The sequence below is a fragment of the Haliotis rufescens genome, unplaced genomic scaffold (assembly GCF_023055435.1).
Source record: "Haliotis rufescens isolate VD_foot unplaced genomic scaffold, xgHalRufe1.0.p SCAF_1, whole genome shotgun sequence".
In the NCBI taxonomy this organism is placed as follows: Eukaryota; Metazoa; Mollusca; class Gastropoda; order Lepetellida; family Haliotidae; genus Haliotis; species Haliotis rufescens.
The window spans coordinates 27,315,320-27,335,852 of record NW_025963779.1 but is presented as its reverse complement, the minus strand read 5'-3'; the positions used below and the strand labels follow the sequence as shown (position 1 = coordinate 27,335,852).

Genomic DNA, 20,533 nt, shown 5'->3' with positions numbered 1-20,533 from the left:
CACTTCGGGCTTTCTTCCCACATTAAGCTGACACGCCGCGATATAACTGGAATACTATTAAAAGCGGCGTTAAACCCAACTCACTCCTCACTCACTTTCCACACTGTCTGATAATAAGAGGGAGGAGTTAAAGATTGTGTCCAAAGATAAATGATCATCCTTAGAAAATGTGTAGCACTCCCAAAATGTCCGACCGCCACCGTTGACTGGTGGATAGAGCGTCTACCCTGAGGGCGAAAGGTTGGTGGTTCGATCCCCACAAAAAAAAACTTTCCCTGTCTTGCGCTCGGCATTGGGGTGCGAAGACAAGGACTGCTCGGTTCGGAGTCAGTATACTGTGAGAGGGGAATTCATATTAAAACCGCTGCCTGGTATATCAGTGGATTAGCACTATAAAACGTCGCTTCAACGCGACGTTAAACCCACCTCACCTCACCTCACCTCACCTCACCTCACCTCACCTCACCTATACTCACCCATATTGATGCTACTTGTGCGACATGTATACCACAGAAGAAGTATGCATTTGTTCTTAGCTTTATTTAATAACGCCCTTGTCTTGAGGTGAACACTTGTCTCTTAATTCTGGTCGGACGATGTCATTTTCCGACTATTAGCTGCTTAAAACTTATGTACGTTATGTCGTGTGTTTAGCTTGGAAGTAATAACCACTTTCACACTCAGCCAACAGTATGTCTCCAGAGCGCCTCTGTTGTTTGGTTGACGAACGCAAAGCAACGCGCAAGCTCCCTACAGCGCTTCTGTTTAATACTGTATGATTCCAATGACGCACTCTACCGCACTGTACGGACCACTTAGCCCTCATTCAAATATGTTGTTAACAGCTGAAAACGGTGACATTCTGAGAAAATCGAACGGCGAGAAGAAGGGTCATAATCCAACGCTTATGTCTGTTTTTAAATTACAGTTAGAGTAGCCGGGGGTCGCGCTATACATAATTAATAGGCAGACGAACAAGATTTGCGAGCCATTTCGTGCAGTTTATTGACGTTTCAAATTCTCCCCAAATCCGATGAAAGCAAACCTCTTATTTAGCCGAAGTTATTATGCAGCGGAATACGTCGAACGCAAATGTGATGGTATTTCATTGATATTCTGCCGGATCAGCACTTAATAAAGCAACTGACCTTTTGCCCACCCATCATTCAATTATTTTCTGATATGAAGTAAATGCTGAATACATAACTATACTTTGTAATACATCGGTCGTGAATACCTTGCCTGATCTTTCACGTGATTGCCTTACACGTCGCAGCATTGGTTATATTTGGGGGGAGTTTTATCAAAACCGGTTTTCTTTTTCTAAGACTGGTGGTCAGCCAGTTGAACATTTCCTGGTTGTTTTAAATTAATGTTGCTCCTTTGTTTGATTTGACGTGCCCAGATTATTTGCAGGTAGCTGTGATAAGATTGGACTATTCTTGCCTGACGCGTTAAAACTAGAAACTAGCAAATATGGTCACTTCCGGTTACCTAGAATAGGTGCGCAGAAGTCACTTCCGGTTTCCTTGAATAGGTGCGCAGCAGTCCTTTCCGGTCACCTTGAATAGGTGCGCAGTAGTCACTTCCGGTCACCTAGAATAAATGCGCAGCAGTTACTAACGGTTACCCAGAAGGCCTCAGTTCTCAATTATATTCTTTCTTTGCTACCTCCAGTGACACCCCACACATGTTCCTGTTGCATTCTGACTAAGGTGCCACTTATTACAATAACCCGAAAAATATCAGCCTGGATCCGCCATCTAGACTTCACAGTAACTATCTTTAACAATGGCTAACGGAAGTATAGGACCGAAAGGTACACATCGGTCTTCAACATGAAGTTAAATCATCGGAAGCTGGAGTACATGTCAAAGAAATCCTCAGCTAAATACCATGTCTAACCTTTCATTGAAGCAAACTCTAGTCACTCAAAAGAATACGTTTCAGACCCAACAACCCAGTCAAACAGGGTACTGTATTCTTTTAAATTCCTTTCCTGTACTGTGAGGCCAGCATTGTTGTGCGCCAGTCTCTTCCGGTTACAAACCCGCGGTTGCACAGCAATAATTTCGGATTAGCCGAAATTTAAAAGTATCAATGAGTTTCTTGTATTTTGTGTGTGCGCATGCCCTATTTCAATCAAATGAATAGGCAGTGAGTGAATGCATAAGGTCACCAGTATGCCATGCTTTAGTAAGAGCTGACTAAAACGGTCACAGAAAATGCTTTAAAAAGATAATATTGCTTCAGACTGTTGAAAAGTATATATTAGTCTATGTTGAAAAGTATATATCAGACACATAGTGTTAATTAAAAAATATGAAGAAACATCCAGTCTCAATACAAAACCCATGGAGAGATCGTTATATAAACTGACGGCCAAAAGAAGCTTTAGCACTTTAAAATGAAATTGCAAAAATTGTAAAAAGCAAGTTCAACTAAATCAATGCAAAACACATCGTCCAAACAAAAGAATGCTCTGTGCAGAAAGTGATACATGTTCACGGCACTCTTGTTTTTTGGTAGAAGACGCGCAAGAAGTGGAAAAAGCTTATATGAGTGATACGGGCCGCATGCCAGATACACACACACACATGAAAAATCCACCACAGAAATGTCACGACTGACACCGGAACAACGCGAGTGGGCCCTGGGTATGGATATAGTTGGGAGCCACCCGTGTCTGCTTTGCTAGAACATTTGGTTGCTCCCGTGTTGTTGTAACTAACCTGGTGCAACGTTACAGACAGACCGGGAAGACATCAGGCATGCAAAGAACAGACAGACCCAGGGTAACTACGCCCAATGAAGACCGATACTTGCGTACTTTCCGTCTCCGGAATCGAATCCAGAGAATCACGTCTTCAGAAAGGAATGCCTTAGGGCATATGGTTAGTCGACAGAAAGTGGCCAGGCGACTCACGGCTTACAAAATTTACATAGGTCAGTTATTGACAGCGCAACATCGTCGTCGGAGATTGAAATGGGCAAGGACTGTACCGCGTTAGCAGCGACGTGAATGGCAGGGGGTCGTATTCACTAATGAAAGCCGGTTTTGTCTGTTCAGAGCTAATGGAAAACAGCGTGATTACCGCCGAAGGGGAGAACGAACGGCGGCATGTTGCGTTCAGGTGGTCGTGCCGTATGGTAAAGGGGGTATTATGGTGTTGGGAGGAATTTGTGGGCACGAGAGAACACGACTGGTCATCGTAAACGGAAATTTGCCAGCTCAGCGTTACATGAATGACATGTCCCCCATAGAACACCCCTGCAATGTCATTGATCGTCGTTGTTGATGTGACGTGTCATTGAACTTGAGCCAATTTACATGTGTGTGCTCTTTGTCCATTACGTTGTCGGCTTATTTTGGCTACCCCGCCCCCAATGTTGCTTTCGTTGGGATTTTGATGTTTTCAATACATTTTACTTCATGCATCTATTTTTTGTGGTTTTTAAACTAGAGCGATTAACAACTATGGTAACGTTTCTTTTGTTGGTTGGTCGGTTGTTTTACGCCTTACTCAACAATAGTCCAACTATATGACGGCGGTCTGTAAATAATCGAGTCTGGTCCACACAATCCAGCGATTGATATCATGAGCATCGATCCATGCAATTGGGATCGATGACATGCTTAAACCAAGTCAGCATTTTCTTTTGTTGGCAGTTTACTTAGGATCGAATCTGACTCGCGGGGTGGGTAAATACGTCTTGGGGTATCTGTGATTAAAGATATTAACCAACAGAAAAGTTTCTATTTGGACAATAGAGACGTCTTTGAAAGCCTAAGAAACGTTTTTAACCGCTTCGCGGTAAATAACGAACTCATCTGAAACATGGCTAGTTGACAAACCAAATTGAAATATGTTTCAGGGTTTAGAAGCTTTTTCTATTCTTTCTTCAAATTTGGTCGCAAGGAATTGCAATCAAGAACATCAATCCCTATAAAACGCGAACAAAGTAAAGATCAAAAACTATTACGGTAATTGTTGGGTTGTAAAAGTCAAGCGTTCGTTTAATCTTCGAGGCCTGGTGCGCAGGGATCCTACAGAATGGACATTGGTTGTGTAAATGTAGATTAGCTCCAAAGGGAAAACCATATCCTCATTCGTCATAATTAAAAGTAACTTATTTAAATTTCTCTGAACATTTAACTCGACTTGCTTGCATGATAATTACATGCTTCAAAGGAATGTTAAACCGGGTTCCCCAAGCGGGCTAATTGCATAGCCATATGAATGCAATGTTTGTTTTAACTGTCTTTGACATGTGCCAAATAATTCTTTTGTGAATTGAGAGTTTCAGTGAAGCATTCGATTAGGTGTATGCACTTTGAAAAGTAGACTTGGTCGAAGCCTGTGGTTAGGTTGTCTCAGATACGACCTCCAGAATGTTGCTTGTGGATGTCATTGATGTTGCCACGATGTAGGCGAACTCCAAATGAAAACAACTTGATACCCACTGAGTTGCTTCGCTTTGCCTGGTTCCGCTGATCGTAGGGGCGGTGGGGTAGCCTAGTGGTTAAAGCGTTCGCTCGTCACGCCGAAGACCCGCGTTCGATTCCCGACATGGGCACAATGTGTGAAGCCCATTTCTGGTGTCCCCCGCCTTGATATTGCTGGAATATTGCTAAAAGCGGCTTAAAACCATACTCACTCACTCACTCACTCACTCACTCACTCCGCTGATCGTAACTCACTGTTCTCACTCTGTTCGTTATCAGTGAGTGAGTATGGCTTAATATTGGGCAATATTCCAGCAATATCACGGCGGGGGACACCAGAAATGGGCCTCACACATTGTACCCATGTGGGTAATCGAACCCGGGTTTTCGGCGTGACGAGCGAACGCTTTAACCACTAGGCTACCCCACCGCCCACCGTTATCTGTGAGGTCAACGGATAAGCATCACTGGTTTTGTATTGTTCATGATTTAGATATATGCGGATAGATGTTACGTTGTTGTTCTACACCGCAGTCACGCCATCCTGTGTATTATCGAGCCGGGACAGACAAACCCATTGTTTGACATAATTATCAGCGTCCCACGCTGTCGGCGCACAATGACGCGCCATCAACCAAGTCACTGAACCTGACTACGAATCACATACATATAATCGCCTCGTACAAAAAGCAACTGCTCTTTGGCGGCCTATCCTAACCAGGTACCAACGCGAAGACCCCGAACAGAGTTTTGAGGATCTTTACTTATCCGGGTCCCCACGTGTTTACATGGAGCCAAGCGGATAATGGGATCACCTGTGAAGACTCAAAAGGCGATTCTTGACCACTTCAGGTTAGCCCAGAGGGAAAGTGTTCGCTCGTTAAACATGAGACCCAAATCGATTCCCACATTGGTTAATCCTCGCCGCATTGATATGATGGTATATTGCTAGCAAAAGGCGGCGTGTCTAATCTTCAATTGAAACGCATATACACGTCCCCAACACCCTTGTCTCATTTACCTCCGTCATCAGGGGGACAGAGACGTCCCAGTCGTCTTACTGGCCGTATTTCGCTGTGCGTCCATCAGGCCTTAAACTTATCATCCTTGCTTCACATCCCGGTGTCGCCGTGATTATGTATCTCGGTTAGCCAGCATCATACCCGTGCTCGTGAGTTTCAGCCAAGTTGTAAAAGGCGCTCGGCATCAAGGCGCTAACACAAGGACTGGTCGGCTCGGAGTCAGTATGCTGTGTCTGAGTTGGGTTTTTGGTTTGGTTTGTTGTTTAACGCCGCATTCAGCAATATTCCAGCTATATGACGGCGGTCTGTAAATAATCGAGTCTGGACCAGACAATCCAGTGATTAATATCATGAGCATCGATCCACGCAATTGGGATCGATGACATGCATCAACCAAGTCAGCGAGCCTGACCACCCGATCCCGTTAGTCGCCTTTTACGACAAGCATAGTCACCTTTTACGGCAAGCATTGGTTGCTGAAGACCAATTCTACCCCGGAATCTTCACGGGTAGTCTGAGTTGGGTATTCATGTTGAACTGCGTCATGGTATCTTAGTGGGCCGGCACTATAAATCGGAATCAGTCCGGACTTGTACAAGCACACGCACACGCACACGCACACGCACACGCACACGCACACACACACACATAAGAAGCACTACTACATACGGACCATCACACATAACGACTTGTTTACAACAGAGGAATGGATTCTTTATTGTTCAATGGGATGACAAGTTGTACTCCTATTATTTTAAATGTTAAAAGCATGAATTATCCAACTAGTGCGGAGTTCAATCCATCGGAAACGTGTAATTCGAAAGCTCTTGAAAACATGTCGACATTTTTGCCGACATTTATGAGAAGCTATGTCAAGTAATTATCGGTAACCGGTAGCAACCACTTAGATAAAACAAAAACTCGCTCAAGAGAAATGTCAACTAATGTTTGGAGGCTTCGCGACGAGAATTTTTCCTTATTTTACTCTCCTCATATCTGGCGTATTTCTAAATGCCAATCGGGCGTCATCCCCTGTGGAAAAATTAATGCCAGGGCATTGAAACGTCGGATATGAGCACACATACGCATAGCAATTATGTGAGTTAGTGAGATGCGTTTGAACAGTTATACCACGTCTGTAATATGTCTGCTTTCTGTGGGAGGAAAGACCGAAGTGATGCAGGTCTACGTTTACTACTTCGGTGAAACCCACGAGCACGGGTGTGGTGCTCTCAAACATAGACGCATAATCGGGGCGTGGTATTCTGTAATGGTGGTATGTGGTATGTTGCATCTGAACTAAGCATCGGTTGTATGAATATTTTGGACGCATAATCATTACTGATGACATTACAGTAAACTACGGTTATAACGAACTACGGTTATAACGAACTCAAAGGGACCACTTATTTTAGTTCGTTATAACTGTAGTTCGTTATAAGCATATATACAGCATATATGCAACAAATGGCCGGGGCTAAAAAATAAGTTCGTTATATCAGTCAGTTCGTTATAAGCGTGTTCGTTATAACCGTAGTTTACTGTAATTAGAGTTCAATATTTAACTAAATTTTGATTGATTGTCAGTGGGATTGGACATTGGTTGTTCTAGAAAGTATGGAAATGTTGAATTCGTCTTTTAAGGGAAGCGATGGGTGAGTGAGTTAAAGCTGTTTTACACAAGCAGCCAGGTTACAGCTACGTTACGGCAATTAACCTGTGTACAATCGGATCAGGAAAACATGAACGCTGCATCTGGCTCTAGGAAACCGGATCACACGTTGAAGCCACCCTCCCTGTATTCGTCAGTCGATCTTGCCACATAAAGCTCAACATTATTAACATAGGGAAATTACCTTAAACGTGTACCTTTGTAGTCTAAACGGTTGTATCAGTTTGAGAAAGGGTTGCAGTAGACATATAGTCCCAGTTCAAAATGACCATATTTTACAGATAAAAACAGTTGTTAAATTATTGTAATGAAATATAATAAAAAGGAGCCCGGAGACTCTCGTCATTTTCAGATACTGCAGTAAGCTAGACTTGCATGGGCTGTATTGGATATATTTGTTTCAGGGTATATACAGACTAGGGTTCGTAACTACCTGTTTTGAAAAGTTTTATATTTCGAAAGGCAGTTGTGACGGAGCGATTTATTATTGCCCCCCATCACGTGGCCAATACACCGCCACCATCAGCACCTACAAAACCACCACCACCACCCGGATGCATGGTGGCAGTTCGAATCCAGGCTCGACCAGCATATAATCGTGAATGTGTAAACTAGCACCCGACCCAATCTGCTGGGCTTCACAAACGTGGTAAACGTCTAATACCTGCGATTCTTTGGTGTTTGCGACTACGGGTCTCTCCCATTTCAAAGCGGCAGTCCGTCAACAGGTGACTGATGATTCAGTCGATTGGGCATTCGCATTCCTGACTTGATTATTGTCATTTTGGTATTTTTACCTCTTTACCCATTTATCTCTTGGTGAAACCATTGGCAGATCATGGATCAGAATCAGTACGAATCTGGACTTTGAACCCATTATCAGCGGATCCTGGCGCGACTAAGGGGCGGAACTGTGGACATCAAAATCACGATTTATGAATCTGGTCACGATCTATGAAGCCAAAATGTCGTTCTCAGCAGACTTCTCTGCCAGGCACAAGCAATTATGATTGCGTCACCTTCACGAATTTGCCAGATGTAATTACTTAGAATCAAGCTATGGCAGCTGTCAAATGTTCCAGAGGACTATTAATACCAACACAGGATCACTCCCTTGTCGCCAACGACGTGGACGGTCTAGTGAGAACGTATAGGTTTGACAAGACTCGTCAAAAACTCTCACATTTAGAACTATGGCCTCATCTGCCTCCAATAACGTCATCTTTGTAACCTGTGATCTTTTCCGGAGATGGAGAAGCCTAATTGCCATAGTAACTTTATACAGACTTTATAATTCAATATGTTTCTGTCTCGGATATGCCATTTTTGAATGGATCTGTGAAAAATCTGAAACCTCATTTGCTTGTTTTCAATACATACGTGGATCTAGAGGATATCGCCTTTTCGAAGCTTTCTAACACTAATACATTTTTACTTCGACCGGCCACACGTCCGTGTTAACGCATCTCAACACCATGACCAATTCATCAACAGGTGTAACATTACAAGACAATACATGTAATTGCTTCACGAATTATTTAAATTCACTGGCCCTCAAATGTAAGTCTATTGACTGGTAACAAATGCCTGTTTTTGAATGGGATTTTTTCTGTCCCACTAGTTTTGGTATTGTGCATGGGGGTCATGGGGTCATGGGTGTTTTCGAGGGCTCCATAATGAGTGAGTTAAAATTAAAAGTCACGTCGAAAATATTTCAGCCATATTGCGACTAGACAAAGTAATGGTAACATCTACATTTAAATATAAACAAACTAACCGAAAATTAACGAAGAAAAAGAGGAGACATGCTTTATCCATCCTATGAACCGTCTAAGTGCAAGAAGTACCTGAAAAAATAAGAAGACATCGACATACCTCAAGTGAAACAATACAGTGTATCGCGGTATTAAAGGAATTTGTTCAAAGCGTGCGAGAGAAAAAACACGTGCAGCATGGACTAGCTGGAGTCATAACATGATAAATTGAACAACTTTGCATCACCTGCCCCGGAAGGTCAGTGGTAAAACAGTGGGTTAAAAACATAATACGATATGTGAGGTTGCAGGTTCGATTCATGGAATTTTCCAATCACCAAGAAACATCAAGATATTTTACTAATAAAACAGTCGATATAATAAATTCTCTGAATGACATGGTCATACAATTCCCCTCAGGCGGGACTATAATTTACACTACTTCAACCCACATCGACGGCACAACCACTCACTATCTCAGTATATACTTCCGAATTATAAAAATAGCTGACTTTGTAAATCAAAATGTATTTCTTTTCTCTTTTTTTTCTTTTTTTTCTTTTTTTCGAGTCAAAACTTGAAAATATGTATCTCTTGTCATGGAAACATCAACACAGTAGGACATGCGTAACCGTGATTCTCTCATCACAAGGGATACATACTGGAGCATACTCACCTTTCAGTAATATTCAGCTGTATATTAGTCCTGCACCATGACCGTGGAATATATTTATTTTATGAGAGAAAAAATAATCTAGAAATGTATACAAAAGCAAGTCTAGCCAGCTCAAGCTACCTCTATTCTGAAATCAGCATAGGGAATATTTTTTTTTTTAAGAGTCAAGAACGATATTGTGTAATATAAGATTTCAGAGACTAAATGTTAGTCTAGCTGTATGTCTGCTACGGCCAATACGACAGCGTCGTGGCATGACATGACATCTTCAAATCTGGACAGACAACCTAAGTAGGTGAAACCGACTGTTGGTTTAATTTTATTAATTTCTTAGTATCTTTTTAGGTGATCCACTTCTTTTGCATTAGATTGTCCGTCGTAGTTGTACCTAGGTTGGTATCAGTTGCCGTTTAGTCTCTCTGTGTTTTATAAACGCCATGTTAATTGATCGTTTGCATTTTTCAGTTTGGTGGAAAGCAACTCAGGCGCTGATGTCGTGTGGTCTGGCGTTGGGATTGCTGTCACTGATGTTGGCGACAATGGCACTGTGCTGTGGATGTAAAGGTTGCAATGCCAGTCTTGCAGTTTCCATACTTCTAGTCCTCGCTGGTAGGTATCTGCACAGACCTCGTGTAACCACGGCTTTATGTATAGGATGAGACACGCCTCCGAGGTTTGGGTTGAAAATGTAAAACCGCGAGTGAGGGAAAAGCAACCGGGCCGGGCTTTTCCCGAGGTCAGGTTTTTAAATTTTCAACCAAAACCTAGGAGGCATGCTTTATCCATCTTATGAACCGTCTAAATGCAAGACGTACCAGAACAAATAAGAAGACATCGACATACCCTAAAGTGAAACTATACACAGTATCGCGGTATTAAAGGAATTTGTTCAAAGCGTGCGAGAGAAAAAACACGTGCAGCGTGGACTAGCTGGAGTCATAACATGATAAACTGAACATCTGTTCATCACCTGCCCCGGAAGGTCGGTGGTAAAACAGTGGGTTAAAAACATAATACGATATGTGAGGTTGCAGGTTCGATTCATGGAATTTTCCAATCATCAAGAAACATCAAGATATTTTACTAATAAAACAGTAGATATAATAAATTCTCTGAATGACATGGGGGCACGGGTGGCCCAGTCGTCTAAGGCGCCGCGATTCGCTGTGCAGAGTTGCGTCCCTTGGGCACGCCAGAAACCTATGATGTTGGGTTCGAATCCCAGTTCGCCCCGATTATGTTTCTGGTTTGTCAGCACCATACCCGTGCTCGTGGGTTTCACCGAAGTGGTAAACGTCTAAGACCTGCATCACTTTGGGCTTTCCTCCCACATTAAGCTGACACGCCGCGATATAACTGGAATAATGTTAAAAGCGGCGTTAAACACAACTCACTCACTACCTGTGAGGTTGCAGGTTTGATTTACGTCATGGAATTTTCATGTTAATTTGGGTTCTTTTTTAACTTTTAACCAATCATCAAGAGACAAGTTTATAAAACGTTAATTGTAAAACCTAGGTATTGCAATTGAAATGTATTCATCAGGTCCCGGGCATTGTTGATATTGCCGGCCTTGGAAGTTTACCAACATTTAGAAGAACCAGAGACCATATACCGATCGGTATATGGTCTCTGGAAGAACCTTCCGTTACTGTAGTGAGACGTCATCAGAGGTTCATAAGAAACGTGTCACCCTCACCCGTCCAAGAAATACCCGCTCCATTGAGAAATGGTATGTTAGGTGGTGCCTGGGTTGCGCACCTCTCCAGTAATTAGACTTTTGACGTGTCCACACGGCTTGTCTCCGCCCAATAGGACCTCAACCAAGACCAGCTGGAATTCGCGCACGTGACTATCACATGACACAACACCATCTGACAGCAGTCATGAAACTGATAGTATTGATCTAGTGGTTACGTCAAGTACAGAATACCAAGTCTTCAGAATGGCCGTCATGCTATACGAACAGGGATATCTCATTACACTGTTTACGGTGTGCAATATCGACCCGTGAAGATCCGGGATAGAACAGGCGTTCAGCAACCCATGCTTGCCGTAAAGGGCGACTGTGCTTGTCGTAAGGGGCGACTAACGGGATCGGGTGGTCAGGTTCACTGACATGGTTGATGCATCGCAGTCGTTCATCGCATCCCAATTGCATGTATCGATGCTCATGTTGTCAATCACTGGACTGTCTGGTCTAGACCGTGCGGCTTTAAACAACAAACAAACAAAACATATAAAATGCTCTTTTGTGTTTCAGCTCTGTCGATGGGAGGCGGTGTGGTCACATTCGGCATCAACGCCCACTCGGATCAAAACTTTAAAGCTGTTGTCAGTTGGGACGAACACGATAACGTGAAAAAAATATTTAGTTGGTCCTTCTGGCTCGGCATCGCAGCCCCTGTATGGGCGATCTTAACCTCAATCGTGTATTACATTGAAGGGAGGAAAAGCCGTTTGTAAATGCCCTATATTGATGCTATAATCACCTGGGACACACGATGGACACGTCTTTGATTGATGAGGGTCAGTGGCCGTCACGTGACTCTCCCTACTGTCAGTTTAACCGACCTTGACATGAAGACAAGGCTGGCATTTCCTACATCCGGGCCTGTAAACAACGTGCACCTTATCGAGGATATCCGAAATCAAAATGTGGTCCTGACACCTAGCTGCCTCATTCCGCAACGAAACAAATGTAAACGATCGTCACAACGGATTTGTGTCAATTTATTTCGATGTGGAGTCGGGCACAGATCTTGCATTTCTATGTGGCTGGATGGACCAGTACTTCCGGTTAATGTCACCGCTAGAGGGCGCTGGTTTTTTGCTCTAGGTGTCGCTTTACTTCCTCTCTCTCAATGGCAGCTGCTTGAAATATGAACAAAACGGCCACACTGGTTGACGTGAACACACAAACTTCCTTGTAGTTATAGATCTTTATGAACGTGTAACAGAGGGAAAGACAACATATGTTTTGGATTCCGTCAGCCAGTGGTCTTTACTGGCTGCGTTATTGTGTTCACGTGTTCTGTTAGTGTGCTGATACTGCCATAACATTTCTGGTTTTGCAAGTTGACGCATTCTTTGAGAACATTTCATTTAGGAAAGGCCTGTTTAGCTGGTTACTTTTTAAATAGTCAAGCTCAAACAGGGTTGGATACATATATCCATGACAGAAGCTAGTTTATATACGTATTGACCACACATACGTACATACATACGTAACAGTGCTTTAGAATGAGCATCACTTACCAATAGGTTTATAACTTTGCGTAATCTTAGAAGGGTCTCGTTTATGATTTTAATCTTATGCCTCGCAAAAGGTATGGTAGTCGTTCAATTAATTTTTTTTTAAACAATTTAGGCTGGGCTTCTATATGCAGAAATGAGCCCCTTTAAAATTGTGAAGGTTGGTCTGTTAAGTGACTAATCGTTTTGTTATGTCTGTGCGTGTTTCTAAATTGTCTTTTACTGTTTGCTCAAATCATGTAAATCCAGCTGCCATTTTGTGGATACGGTGCTACTATTCACGTTTGACTTCCAATACACTAGTAGTATTACAGCGTGTATAGGGTGCGTTCGAGCGAAGTAGTAAAATATTGACAAGAACAAATGTTCATCAAAACTGATTACCAAATTGTAATCGCTTTTAGGGTTTAGGACATTTCGACGTCACGGATATTTAAGACTAGGTCCCTCAACTTGTGTTCTCATCTCCATGATGGAAGATTATGATATCAATGAACATGAACAATCATTTCTGACCAAATCGCCGAAACGCAGCCACTACACGTGTAGCTCACCTTCCATGACCTACCAGTATCACTGAATGTTTCCCTGTAGCTAGTGTAGAAAGTTGACACGGCCACTGAATGGCTCGACTAACATCATAACAAGCAATGCTTCTTCCACATAACAAGCAATGCTTCTTCCATCGATATTGTGCGGGTCTGTCAATATTTTTCAACCTTGAGTACCTAATACTTTGTACGTGAGTAGGGTGTCTTTGAATTTACACCACCGGAAAATCATGTTTTGTACCTGCATTATACTACATTGCGTCATGTACCTGCTCAGATAAAACCCAGGACCAGTTGATTTTCATTGTAAATGTCCCGTTGATCTCTCATCTCAAACGGCCTTGACCTTGACTCAGCTGAAAACGCATTGATGCACGTTGGTGTCATTGATATAACTGGCACAATGAGATAATAATTTGATTTGTATTTTGGATTATGTGCAAATGGAACATCTATGCATGTGTTCACATGAAACGTTTGTGTTACGTTTACTTACAATAACAAAGCTAAATCCTTTCAGCCAATTGCCCATGGGGTAGCTCAGTTGTTGAAACGTTGGCTGGACTCGCCAAATCCCAAGGATCGATACCCAAATGGGTACAGCGTTAGAAGTCCATGGTGACCGCGCCCTGACACGGATGTAATTCTGCTAAAAGCGGCGTAAAACACAACTCACTTTTCAGCATTTATGATTTTCAGTAATATACTATTAAAAATAAGTTAAGGACTATCCGATTTATTTCATATTACTAACGTTTGTATGTCTTGCCATAACAGATTAACTATAGTTATATGATAAAATCGGGTGTTATTAACTTGTCTTGAGTAGTATATATGCATATTAGGTATGAACGTTTTCGAAAATGGCATACCATGTTTATTGGTTTAATGCCCAAGCTCTGTCTGCGTTATTTCTGAATCAGTTCCATTTTCACCTGCCAACAGTGACGATCGTTTGTAATAACAAAGCATCAATACTGAGCCTCAAACCATGTGGTCCTTATTTTTAAATCAAGGATTATATCCCGTGTTTTTGCATATTAATATTATGGTTATGCCACACATTGATTTGTTTATAATTTGATTATTCAAGATACGTTATGAATCCTTTTGTTCTTATTATGATTTTGTCTGTGTTGTATTTTCACAGGTGCTCCTGGAACAAGTATTGCATGACCAAAAATACTTTGCTTAGATAATTCCAGACTTCTTTTTAAAACTTGGAACATTTCAGTTATTTCCATATGTTACATTGATTATTTTCATATACATTTTGTTGTGACCGATATTTACCTGTTCAACACCACGTGACTGCGAAACCAAGAACAGTGACATACTCATTTCTACTACTGCAATCAGATCTTGTATAGGGTTTCCACGTGTTGGGTATTCTGTTTGTAGATCATCTCTTTGTAGAAACGTTTTTGATAATAAAAAACATAACTCCAAATCGATTGTTTGTTCTCGATGTAATAAAAAAAACGTGAAAGGGAACACCTCTTAAGGAACATAATATCCCTTCCCATGGTATCCCGGGACACAAGAGGTCCCCGTTACCATGAGGGATAATTATGACTTTTGACCTTGGACATGTGACCTGACGCCATTGTCTTGACTAAGTGTCATTATATCCCAATGGTGACCAGTGTCCACCAATGGAAGATAAATCAGACCATGGTAATATTGCTGACTCAGGTATTCGCCCATGCCAGGAGCCTGTGAAGTATCTGGAGTATGTTAAAATGCTTCTTTTTAATTACTGAACACCGAAGTGGAATTCTACATACACACCTGTAATTAAACGTTATCACAGATGAATTCAATGATACCTGGGGATATTATTTGATTCGCTCGTACATGGACACTGGTTATGTGCATGCGTTTACACTTCCTAATGAAAGTAAACATGGTATCAAGCATACATGTATCCATCTTATCATCAACGTATGTGACTCTTATCACCCACACGTATACGACTCGTATACAGCTCTCGTCTAGACGTAGACACCTCTTATCATCTACACCTACACAACTCTTGTCATATACACATGTTCGACCCTTATGCATACAGATTCAAGTCTTATCTATATGTGTACAAGACCAGCGAAGATCCGGGGTAGAATAGGTCTTCAGCAATCCATGCTTGTCGTAAAAAGGCGACTATGCTTGTCGTAAGAGGTGACTAACAGGATCGGGTGGTCAGGCTTGCTGATTTGGTTGATGCATGTCATCGTATCCCAATTGCTTGGATCGATGCTCATGATGTCAATCACTGGATTATCTGGTCTAGACTCGATTATTTACAGACCGCCGTCATGTAGCTAGAGTGCGGCGTTAAACAAAAAACAAACATGTGTACAGTGTTTATCATCTACAAGTGTACTACTCCCAATGCTTCCTTTTGGGTAAACTAATTGATTTAGAAACGCATTTTACAATCGACAGAAACTTGACCAGGGCCCCGTTCCACAAAACGATCGTAATGCTAAGATGACCGTCATTCCCATATTTTAACATAGACTTACGACAGTCGTAGCGCTAAGATGATCGTAACTCTCACACTTTAACATGGATTTACGACAGTCGTAGCGCTAAAATGATCGTAACTCCCATACTTGAACATAGACTTACGACAGTCGTAGTGCTAAGATGATCGTAACTCCCATACTTTAACAAAGACTTACGACAGTCGTAGTGCTAAGATGATCATAATTCTCATACTTTAACATAGGTTTACGACAGTCGAAGCGCGACGATCGCTTTGTGAAATGGGCCCCATGAAACGTTTTGATGATTTACAGGGTGCTTCTTTCAATTCATGTTCTCTGCTTACAGTTCTATGACCAGCCGGTTTCAAAGCACGCTCTGACAAACGTAGACGACTACAAAAGAAGGATATTTGTCCCGCGACATAACGTATTGCAATCAGGAACTCTACCAGGACACTGTGGTACGTGTAGGCAGTACTGTAGTAAATAGTAATAAAACCATGGTTGACTTTGAATGAAATGAACGCCGCGAGTCAGGTCTTGTTTACTTCTTGCTCCGCACCAACGAGTGTATGTATGTATGTTCTCATCGACGTAGATAGTGGGTTATCAAGTGTTAAAGTATTTATACAATCCGTTCATAGAACAACATTAACTATACTTCCGGACAGACGCAACTGTGCTCTTGCTTATCCGCTAAAAACTGACAGCTAAGGGCTTTGGCGATAAAGATTAAACGGCTTTAAAGATTGTCAATCTTTGAGATACGTGTCAAACATACGTAAACAATATCAGTATATTAAATAAGTATACTACAAACATATTTTCCGGAGTGAAAACATTTTATCCAAAGCCTTGGCTCAGTCTTAATATTCATCTGGGACACCTTTGTTTGTATAGACCCTCCTCTATTTATAAGGGGATATCGTTGATCCAGTCTTTTCAGGTAATGGTGCGTTTTGACGATGTGCTCAAAAGCATGCGGAGGTTAACCTGGTATTTACTCACGAACGAATGCATTCGTGCTTTTAGGACAAAACAGACTAATATAATGCGTCCATTCACATTTTAAATGAGTATTTGTTCGCTGGTTATTAGAATTGTCTCAATGGCAAAACCTTGTGGCTGACGCTATACATGTACTCTTCTGAACAGGCACACTGTGTTGGAGTGAGTATGATTTTACGCCGCTTTTAGCAATATTCTAGCAATATCACGGCGGGGGACACCAGAAATGGGCTTCACACATTGTACCCATGTCGGGAATCGAACCCGGGTCTTCGGCGTCACACGAGCGAACGCTTTAACCACAAGGCTACCCGACCGCCCCACTGTGTTGGAAATATCACCAACACAGCACGGAGTTGCATAATAAGAATGTTGAACAATCTCGCTGAACACTGGAGGCGACATCATCCGCCCACGTCATCGAGGAATACTGGAACATACATCAGCCAATACATTCCAGTTGCATGGTTGCCTTGTGGTTAGAGTGAGTGAGGGAGTTGGGTTTAAAGCGCTGAATAGTATTTGAGTTATATCAAGGCGTGTCACCTTGACATCAACCACTTTCGTGAAGGTGCTGACAAACCATCACGCCGAATCTGGGATCAGCGGATCCTGATACACCTCTGCACAATGTATTACGGCCTCTTAGATCACTGTACAAACCCATGGAAATGCAGAGTGTGACACTATGTAGACATTTGTCAAGGTTTTAAATGCACTGCACACACTTAATGGTCCAAAACATAACTATGAGACCCGGATCAAATAAATCATCATCGAATAACCATTTCTTGTTTGTTTCATTTAAGCATCCATCAAAGATGAATGTATACCTTTGCCCGGCAGTTTATATATATATTCCAGCGTAGAAAAAACGTCGGTAGAGGTACAATTTCACGTGACTCCCCATACATGTTTGTAATATGTATTCAGTGATGAAAAACTGAACTTACAAGTATATCAGAATATAGGAAATCGCTTCATGCCTGAACTACTTATTGATACGATGGTTTTGAGAGCAGGATAATGAAAATCCGGAAAATGCATATTAATTAATCAAATATTTGTCTTTTCTTCTCTGTTAAACATGTTGATGGACAAGAGAAGCAAAATTCTCGCCAGATGACAGGATTTACGATTATATTTGACTGGCACCAAATAACGGTATTTACGGGGGTAAACATGCCTTAAGAAATGGAAATTTCCCTTTTAATTCAAGGAGACGAAGAAGTTGGTGGAAATGTGTGGTTTCAACACTTTATAGGGGAATGTGGAGTACTGGAGTCACCGCAATAGATGGATCATTCCGGACGTTTACGTGGAACAATGGCGGGATATACACCTACACTGGGCCCATGTTGCTTCAGATGCAGTCAATCCGAGAACCCCACAATTTCGGACGATTACTGAATCAAATATCACGAAAGCGAAATCACTACATACACTGCCGGGCAAAAGATAGTATACACTTGGTACTTGGATTTTAACACAAACAATTACAAACGCTATCAAACGTTACTAGGCTGAAAACAATGACCGAAACACAACTATGGTACCCGTATCAAATACATCACCATCGCATAAACATTTCTTATTTGTTTCATTTTTAGCCACCGTCAAACATGGGGGCATGCTTTTTTTTCTATTTTTTTTTTTTTTTTTGCACGGCTGTTTATATTGATGATTCACTATTGATGATAACCGGGAATAATACCGTCCGGTTTTCCGGGGTTCCGGTATTAAGCTGTCATCGAGCTTCGATATAAATACAGAGTAAAACCATCCTCAAAGTCTGGATTTATTTTAAACATTATCAAATGCGCGATCACATACACAGATCGTGAATCTGTCATGAGTGAGTGAGTGAGTATGGTTTTACGCCGCTTTTAGCAATATTCCAGCAATATCACGGCGGGGGACACCAGAAATGGGCTTCACACATTGTACCCATGTCGGGAATCGAACCAGGGTTTTGGCGTCACGAGCGAACGCTTTAACCACTAGGCTACCCGACCGCCCCGAATCTGCCATGAAATGGGATATGAGGGTATATGAAAAACACGCTACAACACCTCAAGGTCGGTATCAGTTTACGACCACCTGTCATATGTAAGTTATTCAAGTCTCTATACTGCTGGTATTCCTAAAGTTTCTACAGTAGACATCATATACACAAAGGAAAACTAAAATGTTGTCCCATGAATTATACCTATTGAGGTTGCCGTGTAAACTTATTACATTACTTACACATCTCAAATATAGCCTTTCAGGCATAATCGCCCGGATCAAAGCAGCCCCGATCCCTACCGCCCCAAGGCCTGTTAATACACGCTCCAGATCAAGCCACTTCAGGAGTCACGGCCATTACATTTTGATATATCTAAATGTGAGGAGGCGAAGAGTAAAAGAAATCAAAACTTTGCAACAGGTATTGACAACTTTCTAATATATTCTGCACGAGTTTCCCTTTCACAGAGCCGTACGATCACTGGAGCGTAAAGATTGCCGCCAAAATATGCGTTACGGCGAACTGTTTGAACAAATGTTTTCAAAGTATCAAAATGTCGTGAAACAGGTTAGGTAAGTTGTTTACTAACAGGATACACATGTCAGCCGAAGTGGCTATGTTAAAGTTATGTCATTTCGTCTTATAAGAAACCCTATAGAAATATTTATGAATCCTTTAAATGAAATTGATCAGATGTTGTTTTCCATGTAGGTTGACCTATACAGGCAGCGGAAAATGAAATTTGTTCGCCATCTGTCTTTGGGTCTGTAGTTTGTAAACCTATTTCAAAAACAAATGTTGGGTCAACTATTTGCATCTTAATTCCCATCCGATTCAGGTCAGAATATGGTTCTCTTTGCCCAATAAAATAACGCGGAACGATATCGTCAAGGGGTGAGAATGTGTGCTGCAATCTGGACCCCGTTCCACAAAGCCTTCTTAGTGCTAAGGTGATCGTAAATCCCATACTTTAACACTGGCTTACGATAGTCATAGCGCTAAGATCGCTTTGTGGAACGGGTCCCTGGCTTCCGTTCCACAAAGCCATCTTAGCGCTGAGGTGATCGTAACTCCCATACTTTAACACTGGCTTACGATAGTCATAGCGCTAAGATCGCTTTGTGAAACGGGTCCCTGATCAGTAACTATTTCTTCTCAATCCCAAATTTGAAAGAGGTGGCCCTTGGCTTGGCGACTTGATTCCGCTGTAATTTTACATTACGTTTGATCAATCTTTATGTGAAAAATCTATTTAGTTGTCTGTTCTCCACATACTGCTGGCCAGGCGGATTTAGTTGTCAAGGACGGATCATGAAGTTATCGTCGATAAACATGATGTGTTTTCAGACTTACGGGTGTTAATGAGAACTGGATGTGCGGTAATGTTTATGTTGAAAACCTCCGGCCAGTAACACCGTCACATCTGATCGTTCTCCATATCTTGCTGGTCCTTTTGTAACCCGAATTATCTCCCTTCATTTTATGAGAGAAATCAAAGGCGACTCTGGATTTCATTCAGGACATTATTTCGCCTTTGAAATTCCTGAACTGGTTGAACAAGTAAACTAGGTCAAAGTACGCGTCACGAACGTCACAAGAACACTCGCCTAAACACACCCGCATTGTGTTGGGGGGTGTTTCAGGTTTCAGG

At 41.9% G+C, this 20,533-nt stretch overlaps 1 protein-coding gene across 2 annotated transcripts in view; it reads left to right on the top strand.

Annotated features, from left to right (window-relative positions):
* The window catches only part of LOC124149468, a 63,642-nt gene extending 48,815 nt beyond the window's left edge, over positions 1-14,827 (top strand). For both annotated transcript variants that reach the window (XR_006863091.2, XM_046521066.2), the window contains 2 exons: positions 10,037-10,180; positions 11,835-14,827. Coding sequence is in view for 1 of the 2 variants with exons in the window: in XM_046521066.2 (XP_046377022.1) it covers positions 10,037-10,180; positions 11,835-12,037 (347 nt within the window). In the remaining variant the exon portion in view is untranslated. The remainder of the gene's footprint in view (positions 1-10,036; positions 10,181-11,834) is intronic.
* Positions 14,828-20,533: the final 5,706 nt, after the last annotated feature.